This window comes from Pituophis catenifer, unplaced genomic scaffold (assembly GCF_029215685.1).
Source record: "Pituophis catenifer annectens isolate HBS135680 unplaced genomic scaffold, rPitCat1.0.hap2 SCAF_2, whole genome shotgun sequence".
NCBI classification, from domain to species: domain Eukaryota; kingdom Metazoa; phylum Chordata; class Lepidosauria; order Squamata; family Colubridae; genus Pituophis; species Pituophis catenifer.
This window is the reverse complement of record NW_027256882.1, coordinates 35,662,013-35,671,472: the sequence shown is the minus strand read 5'-3', so window position 1 is coordinate 35,671,472 and position 9,460 is coordinate 35,662,013. Positions and strand designations below refer to the sequence as shown.

The window sequence follows — 9,460 nt, the reverse complement described above, 5'->3', positions numbered from 1 at the left end:
AACACGCCTCTGTTGCAACAGTCATTCCCAATTCCCCTTCCAATTATTAAAATCATGGTTATTTATTCTATTTTGAAAAAAAAAATCTTGTATGAGATGTTCACTACCACCTTGACTTTTAAAGTAATGTGACAAAAACGGGATATAGAAATCCTGGACATATGATCTGAAACTACTCCTGCTCTTTCTGAGAGCAGAGGGCATAGGAGAATCAGGCCGGGGTTGTGCTAGTGGAAGATTCCAGTTTCCTCTTCCAAATCTGGAGCCAAACTAGACCATCTTCATTACAGTCGTGCTCTTTTGTGAGCTCTAAGATTCAACTCTGTGCCAGCGGAATTGCTCTGAGAAGGATCTCCATATAGAGAGATCCACACTACATCAAATGTTACTTCCAGAAAAGCAGCTATTTCTGCTTCTGCTCCTGTCCCAATTTCCTCGTGCCACGATGCTGGTGAAATGTCCATTGAAGCTGGCAAAAGAAGAAAATAAGGGCTTTAATTACTACAAACCAGGAGACTACCAGCTCGCTGGAATAACGTCTAAAATATTTTCTCTACTTTACCCTTATGATTTCTCCAAGTTGCCAACCAACAGTTTGAAAAGGTAATTGTCAATATGTACAGGATTTGGGAGAGGGGGTTAATTTTACCCACTGCAGAGCCTTTTTTTAGGAATGATTTCCTTTTCCCAGCTCCTTACATTGAGAAAGGCAGGTCATTACAGGTAGTCCTCGACTTGCAATAGTTTGTTTAGTGATCATTTGAAGTTACAATGGCACTGAAAAAAGTGAAAAAAAGCCCCTCATATATTGGAAAACTGCCATCATTTCTTCCCTGGTCCTTCTCTTCACTAGACTAGCCATGCCCAGTTCCTGTAACCATTCTTCATATGTTTTAGCCTCTAGTCCCCTAATCATCCTGGTTGCTTTCCTTTTAATTTATCCTTTAAAACCAATAAAAGGATAAATTTAAAAAAATAACTATGTGTCTGATAATATTTCCTACATTGTGATTATAGAAATAGAAAATTATATTGAATGAAAAACTGTCTTCATTTTCATAAAATGAGGAAGAAAATCCAGATGGAAGATGATGATCTTTTGATATCTATTATGTTGCAGTATGAAGACAAGCTTCTTCCATATCCTGCCCTTCTTCTTTGCTGTTCATGAGATCAACCAGAATCCTTGGCTCTTACCCAACATCACCCTGGGCTACAGCATCTATCAGACTTTTTTCAATGCAAGGATAACCTATGAGGCCATGATGGACCTGCTGTCTACAGGGCAGGAGAATGTCCCAAACTACAGTTGCGGAAGACAAAAGAACCTGCTGGCAGTTCTTGAAGAGACGGATTCCGAACTCTTTGATCAAGTTTCTACTTTCTTGGGCCTCTACAAAATTCCACAGGTATGCAGCTAAATTGAACTTACATTCTATGCTGTAAATTTTTCAGACCACTAGGCCATGCTTACATTGGAGCATTTGACTTTGGTCATTCAAAGTGGAACAAACTACCAATATCTTCTCTTTCACCTTAGATCAACTACGGTGTTATCAGCCACATTCCTGAGCAAAATCACCATTTTCCTTTTTTCTACCGGATGACCCCAAAACAAGAACCTCCTTACTCAGCCATTGTCCAGCTGCTCCTGCATTTCCGATGGACGTGGATCGGCCTTCTTTCTCAGAACAATGAAAGAGGAGAAAACTTTCAAAAAAGCTTGGCCACGCTAGCTGTCAAAAGCGGGATTTGCATTGTCCTCTCAGAAACTATCCCAACAACGAATGTTGATTCACTTTCCAGGAAAATATTTGTGCATGAAAGAAGAAAAATGCTCTTTTTTCTTATGAATTGTCAAGTCAAAATTATTCTTTGTCAATTGGATTTTCAGGCCACAGCAATGACATCAAGACTAATAGAATTTGCTGAAAGAACTAATAACTTTGTTGCAGGAAAAGTGTGGCTTGCAACTGCTTTGTCAGATACAAGCGTAGGAATGTTTTATTATGGGGTGGATCTCCAACACAAACATGCTTTGTTTTCCTTCCTCACCCAGACAAAGAGAAGGACACAATATTCTAACTACAATTCATATGCCCTCACTGTCAAACAGTTTGGAAAGAAAGCATTCCAATGTTCTTATGCAAGGCCTGTGTTGTCTAAGAAAGTTTGGGAAAGATGCACCGAAAAAGTAAGCCAGGAATTTCCACCCCGTGATGTGGTTGCAAGAATCCTGTCTGAGGATGGCTCCAGTATTTCCAAAGCAACACAAGCTGTGGCCTTGGTCCTCAATGCTGTCTCTTCCTTCCAAATGAGTAAGAGGAGGATGTATATTGGAAACAATCAGTCACCCCAGATTATACAGCCATGGCAGGTATGACTTCTCTTTCAAAGTTCCATTGACATTCCCCTTTCAATTCCTCAGCATGAAATTGGATGTAGGGGGGGCTGAGATATTCCAACCATTAGTTGGAAGAGAGGGGGGAGAGAGAGAGAGAGAGAGAGAGGGAGGGAGGGAGGGAGGGAGGGAGGGAGGGAGGGAGAGAGAGAGAGAGAGAGAGAGAGATCTCCAAATTTTATTGTTGGAAGAAATGTCCATCTGGGTTCAGTTCCAAGTGGGAAGAAAGACACTGGAAACATGGAGGCTGATTGGAAAAGATGGTTTAATGGTGGACAGCACCACATGGTTTTGACGTCCTGGGCAATTGAGCACATGGGGGAGAGAGGGAGAGGGAGAGGGAGAAGGGGAGAGAGATATTTATACCTTCTCTTGGGCTTTGAATTTGAGCTTCCTGTTCCTGTGGCAAGCTTTTGGCTGCTGTAGGAGTCATAGCTAACCTTGTTTGTTTGTTTGTTTGTTTGTTTGTTTGTTTGTTTGTTTGTTTGTTTGTTTGTTTGTTTGGTTGGTTGGTTGGTTGGTTGGTTGGCTGGTTGGTTAGTTAGTTAGTTAGTTTGTCAAACATGTAAAAGATAACAGGTATAAGTATAAACATAAATGTGGCTGGTGCGCTTATGCATGCTCCTTACAGACCTCTTAGGAATGGGGTGAGGTCCATGGCAGACAGTTTAAGGTTAAAGTTATGGGGGTTTGGGGATGTAACAACAGAGTCAGGTAGTGCATTCCAGGCATTGATCACTCTGTTGCTGAAGTCATATTTTCTGCAATCGAGTTTGGAACGGTTTACCTTGAGTTTGTATCTATTGTGTGCTCGTGTATTATTATGGTTGAAGCTGAAGAAGTCATTGACAGGTAGGACGTTGTAGCAGATACTATGCTTAGTTCAGACCATAGGTGGCATAGTTCTAGGTTGTCCAAGCCCAAAATTTCCTTGTAAAATTTCCTTGTTTTCTTTAAAAAGGTTTAAAGAAAACCTTGTAGGTTTTCTGAGTCAAGCTTGGTTGAACTGTACTGGGTTATGCAATGAAGGGGCTTCGGGCAATTCCTATTATAGCTGAGGGCTAATCCTACCTTTGTTTGCTCTTGGATGAGGGTATTTGCTTATGAATAGACCTAGCCATCTCTTAAGTGCTGACATCGGCTGTGGGCTACTGAGGAGGATGGGGGCTAATAAGAGTGAGTCTGCTTCCTGCCTTAAAAAAACATGCTTCTCCATTTCTCATCCAGAGAAATATAATATTCTGCCTTTTTAATATTTCCTAGAATGTTTCATTCTTTCAGGAGAGGGGTGGGTGCTAACTTCCTACACTATTAAAAGGTATAATTTTACAAGGAAACTCTTGGATATTAAATAAATTCTTAAATTTTCAGTGTTATATAATTTTGGATTTTGTTAACATGAAGGTGCTGAGTTATGACTTGGTTGGAGAACTTAGTGGTTGCTTTAAGAAAATGCAAGACACACAGTATCTGAAAAAGATCTATGTTCCCTGGAAATAAAGGGAGAGTAAAGGTAAAGGTGAAAGTTCCCCTCGCACATATGTGCTAGTCGTTCCCGACTCTAGGGGGCGAAGCTCATCTCCGTTTCAAAGCTGAAGAGCCAGTGATGTCCGAAGACATCTCCGTAGTCATGTGGCCAGCATGACTAAACACAAAAGGCGCATGGAATGCTGTTACCTCTCCACCAAAGGTGGTCCCTATGTTTCTACTTGCATTTTTTATGTGCTTTCGGTCTGCTAGGTTGGCAGAAGCTGGGACAAGTCACGGGAGCTCACCCCGTTATGTGGCACTAAGGATTTGAACCACTGAAATACTGACGTTTCAATCGACAAGTTCAGCATCTTAGCCACTGAGCCACCACATCCCTTACAAAGAGAAAGTAGCTTCCCATGAAATCCTCAATCAACCTCTTTCAATTGAAGTGCTGAGCCAAGGAGTTTAAATTATTCAGAGCGCTTGAAATCCAGAATAATAGCCATAAAACATCAAGTAAAGGCTGAAATAAGAACCTGTAAGCGGCACGTGTGATTGTCTTTGTCTTTGCAGCTCCATCAATTCATGAGAAACTTCCAGCTTCACAACATTTCCAGGGATGGGGTTTATTTGGATGAAAATGGAGTTCCTGCTGCTGACTTTGATATCATGCACTGGACAGTTTTTCCCAACAAGTCAACTGCTGGGGTGAAAGTTGGGAGTGTAGAAAGAGAAGCCCTCTCTGAAGTCAAGGTCTTCATCAATCAGGGTGCCATCCAATGGCCAACATCATTTAACGAGGTAGCTGATGTTTCTTCATTTTTACTCCTCGGTTTAACTCCACATAATGCACTCTTTTCTGTTCAGAAATAATTCCCGTTCAGTCCATTGTAGATAACCTCCAGATCCAGGAATCTAAAGCCCTATTAATTCATTAGCTATCATGTATCTTTTGGGATTTTTCAGAAGTTTATCACAAGCTGGAACCTGCCGCACCATCAATATTGTTACGACCTCTACCATTCTACATTATTAAATTGGAAGATAATATCATAATTAATAGCCCATGAAACAATCCTATTTTGAATTTTAAAAGAGCCAAAGGTTTCAAAGGTTTCACTGGATTGCGTGAGAGAAAATGTCAAGTTGAGAATCTGGGAAAAATGTGAGAAGTTTTTTTTAAAAAGAATAATTTGTATGCAACAATACAATGTTCAGCTTTAGGGGAGAAACACAGTCATTTGCAGCCAGATTCTGGTGGGTTCATGCCAGATGTGGTATTCAGCTGGTTCAGAACACTTCGCCCAAACCAGCTGCAGAAATTGCAGGTGGGCCCGCCCACTCACCCCAGCTCTATGCCGTCCTACTGTATTTAGGCACATTTTTGAGGCCAGGCACATGCATGTAAGGTGCACGTGCTCACATTTGCGAAACGGTAGTGAAAGTAAGTGAATACCACAACTGGTTCATGCCAAAGAAAGGAGGGGGAGCCTCCCTTAAGGAGAAACATCTTTTGCAATGCAACCATTTTCCTTCGGAATGAAGAATAAAGCAAAGTATCTATGGAGATTCTCAGTCACCCAGCTCACGGTTGTCCCAAAGGTGTTTTTTCAAGAGGCAACTGGACGTTCTGGTTTTTCTTTTGAAGACGTTTCGCTTCTCATCTGAGACGCTTCTTCAGCATTCCCTACCATCCAGTCAGAGCTGAAGAAGCTTCTTGGATGAGAAGCAAAACGTCTTCAAAAGAAAAACCAAAACATCCTGTTGCCTCTTGAAAGTGCATCTTTGGAACAACAAGGCAAAGTGTATGTTTCAGGAAGGGGATGCAATGGCTCAGCCCGGGTGTGAGCACTGAGCTACAGTTATTTACCTCAACTCCTGCCCACCCAGCAGTTTGAAAGCATGCAAATGTGAGTAGATAAACAGGTACCACTTCAGTGGGAATGTAACACCGTTTGGTGCACCTCCTGTGTATAGTCATGCTGGCCACATGATCACAGAAACGTCTTTGGACAATGTTTGCTCTCTGGGCTAACAAATAGAGATGAGCACTGTCCTCTATTGATCTGAACAACTGGACAGGGGAAACCTATGTTTTAGGATTGCAAATAGAGATTGATAAAGAGAATTCCTATCATATCATTTCATTCATTCATGATCAGAGTTCTTTTCCATAAAGGTCCATGTTAGATGGTACCTCCAATAATTAGAAAGAAAGGGGGATTGAGGTCTCCATCAGTAACTGCCATGACACTATATCATGGCTAAGTTTGTTCTATTTATGTTGTGGCCCACCAGCAGCCAGCAGAACTGGTGGCAGACTCAGACAGTGAGAAGAATGGGGAGGAACATGGGCCAGTCCTGGAGTTGGGGAAGGCTCTGATGAGTGCTCTGCATTAGAGGCAGAGATGGGGCCAAGGCCGTCTGACAATTGTCAGCTGCCTTCAGAGTCAGACATCAGTGAGGCAGAGGAATAGCTGGAGCCTGTTCCCAGTCTGCCCATGCGCAGAGCTGCCAGGAGAAGGGAACAGCTAAGAAACAAGGGTCGACTCAGGAGTAAAGCCACAGGTGGACAGTGAATGGCCCCTCACATAGGGAATAAAGAGGAATGAAAGGGGAGTGGAGTTTGCAGGAGACAGTTAGTTCACTTAATTGGTTCGTGACTCTCTGAGACTTCTTGCCAAGTTTTAAAGATATCGGCCTGGCAGCTCTCCAAGGCAGATAAGGTCTGTGACTGTAAATTCTCCTTTGAAAGTCTTTGCTGGATGTGAATAAGAGGAATTCACAGTAAATTAATAAAAAGGGACAAGGAGTCTCTTTCATGCTCTTGGGAAGCCTAGGTCAGAACAATATACTGTACCTCTTAGCTTCCAGAATCCAGTTAATTGAAATAAACTCTTCTAACTGGGTTTTTTTTTAATGCTTAGGTGATGCCCTCTTCTAGATGTTCAGAAAGTTGTTACCCAGGATATGCCAAGCTTGTGAGAGAGGGAGCACCAGTTTGCTGCTATGACTGTTCTCTGTGTATGGAAGGAACATTTTCTGTGCAAGAAGGTAGGTAACTGGGGGGGGGGGGGATTGAGGGTACAATCAATATTCAATCTTGTTTTTCTGGCTAAGATTTTCTAAAACTGTTTTCTTTCCTTCTAATTTTAAATCCATTTTCTAGCAAAATTCTATAAAACAAGAAAAAAAATGCATTTCTTTTTTTTAATATATAAAAAGTTTTTTATTTATAATACAAGTTAAAAACAATGGACATAGCTTGACATCTCCGGTTTAAACATTTTCATCAAATTTTGTCATATAAGTAATACACTTACTTACACTAATTATCACATCTGAAATATGTATATTCTTTCATCCATATAGATTATTTCAATATCTAATTCAGTCATATCTATCATAACAAATTAGCATAAAAACTTCCAAACATTTTACTCGTCAATAGTCCTATATCCCAGCATTTCTCCTCCTTTTCAGCCAATAGTAAAATTTGTTCTAGATTTCATAATACTCTGATTCATCCTTATCTTTAAGTTCCAGAGTCAGTCTGTTCATTTCCATGCAAAATAATATTTTGGTTAACACTTCTTCTTCTGTGTGAAAATAACATAAAAATATTTTTATGTATTGTAGTAGTAATTGACTTTAGTTGCATTTGTCATAATCCTACAGCTCCAGGAAAAAAATACATGCTTGATAATGTTTTTCAGATGCAGCCCATTGTGAAAAGTGCCCAGTTGATCAATATTCCAACAAGAAGCGAGATCAATGTATCCCTAAAGTTATAACTTACTTGTCCTATAAAGAAAATTTGGGTCTCATCCTGGCTCTCTTTGCCATTGCCTTATCCATAACTACTGCCTTTGTTCTGGGAATCTTCATTAAATACCGAGAAACTCCCTTGGTCAAAGCCAACAACCGGGACCTCACCTACATTCTTCTGATCTCCCTCCTGCTTTCATTTTTGACCTCCCTTCTATTCATTGGCTGCCCCAACACAGTGACCTGCCTTCTTCGACAAACCACCTTCAGCACTGTTTTCTCAGTTGCCGTGTCTTCCTTACTGTCCAAGACTGTCATGGTGGTGCTGGCATTTCTGGCCACAAAACCAGGCAGCAGGATAAGGAAACGGCTGGGGAAAAGTCTGTCCAATTCCATTGTATTGTCCTGCTCTGGAATTCAGATAGTCACCTGCCTTATATGGCTGGGAAACGCTCCCCCATTTGCTGACTCTGACCTGCATTCCCAACCAGGACAGATCATCCTGCAGTGTAATGAAGGCTCAGTAGCCATGTTCTATTCTGCCCTTGGCTACATGGGTTTTCTGGCTACTATCTGCTTCATAGTGGCTTTTCTAGCCAGAAAACTCCCAGGGACCTTCAACGAAGCCAAGTGGATCACCTTCAGCATGCTGGTTTTCTGCAGTGTTTGGATCTCCTTTGTCCCCACTTACCTGAGTACCAAGGGGAAATACATGGTGGCAGTGCAGATCTTCTCCATCCTGGCCTCCAGCCTTGGTTTAATGGGCTGCATTTTTATCCCCAAATGCTTCATTATTATCCTGAGACCAGACATGAATACCAAGGAGCATCTGATGATGAAAAACTAGAAGGAGCTACAATTGGATGACCCTGTCTACTCTCTCCTCCAATTCCTGAGGGCTGATTTCTTTAAGAATCCCCATTTATTCCCCCCTCATCCTTCCAATTCCTCAGTCCCAATTGGGCAAAAGAGCAACATTAATGCTATCATTCATACACTGACTATCGGACATGAGTCACACAAAGGGGGCTACAAATGCTCTGGAGGAGCACCAAAAATATCTCCTCCTGTTACTCTGCTTCATAAGAGTATGCACTACCATGGATGACCCCACAAATAGTGGTGGCCCTCTCATAGAACTGTCAATTCATTCAGAGGGAAAAAGAGAACAACGTTCCTCTAGTCTTGTCCAATGTTTGCAGCCCTTCCATACACAAACAAAATAATTTATTATCTGTACATCTGTAGAGAACCAAGGGATGGTCTTTAAGCAAAGATTCGGAAACCATTATGTAAATGAAATCATTCTTTAAGAAGTAGAGGTAGTGTTAGAAAAATACATAATCCTTGTGGGTTGGTATCTGAACTTTTCATTTACCAGGCGAGGTAAAACCTTCAGCATGTCAATGTCAGTTTATAAGGGCTTTGTGTGGTCAGTAGATCTTGTGATGGTGAGGTCATGTCACGTGAGGGCACAGGTGGGTTTCAAAAATTTTAGCAAGGGGTTCTCTGTCCGGTTGCTGGGTGGGCATGGCCATGGTGGGAGTGGCTTAGTCAGCCTCCTGCACCATGGTGGGGGGGGAGTTTTTGCCCTCCCTGGGCCCCAGAGACTTTCCTCAAGCCTACAGGAGGGCGAAAACGGCCTCCCTAGGCTCTGGAGGCCCGTTTCCGGCCTTCCTGAACTTCCAGTAGGCCTGTTTTTCACCCTCCCCAAGCCTCCATGTGCACCTTGCCCTTACCTGCATCCAAAACGGGCCACATGGGGACTCCTGGGAGGGGAGGGGACGGCTGGATGGGGCCAGCCAGGAGTGGGATTTG

General features: G+C 42.1%; 1 protein-coding gene across 1 annotated transcript; it reads left to right on the top strand.

The window, feature by feature from the left end:
• Positions 1-1,121: 1,121 nt before the first annotated feature.
• On the top strand, positions 1,122-8,489 carry LOC139310096 (vomeronasal type-2 receptor 26-like). The gene is made up of 4 exons (XM_070934255.1): positions 1,122-1,409; positions 4,448-4,675; positions 6,802-6,928; positions 7,591-8,489. Exons 1-4 carry the CDS (start codon positions 1,122-1,124, stop codon positions 8,487-8,489), a joined length of 1,542 nt encoding a protein of 513 aa, XP_070790356.1.
• The last annotated feature ends 971 nt before the right edge of the window (positions 8,490-9,460 follow it).

Bases quoted from the DNA above. Each gene is read 5' to 3' on its own strand.
- LOC139310096 (XM_070934255.1), top strand. From the start codon at position 1,122: ATGAAGACAAGCTTCTTCCATATCCTGCCCTTCTTCTTTGCTGTTCAT. The intron at 4,676-6,801 runs GTAGCTGATGTT...TTTAATGCTTAG, and splicing joins GGCCAACATCATTTAACGAG to GTGATGCCCTCTTCTAGATG. The intron at 6,929-7,590 runs GTAGGTAACTGG...AATGTTTTTCAG, and splicing joins AACATTTTCTGTGCAAGAAG to ATGCAGCCCATTGTGAAAAG.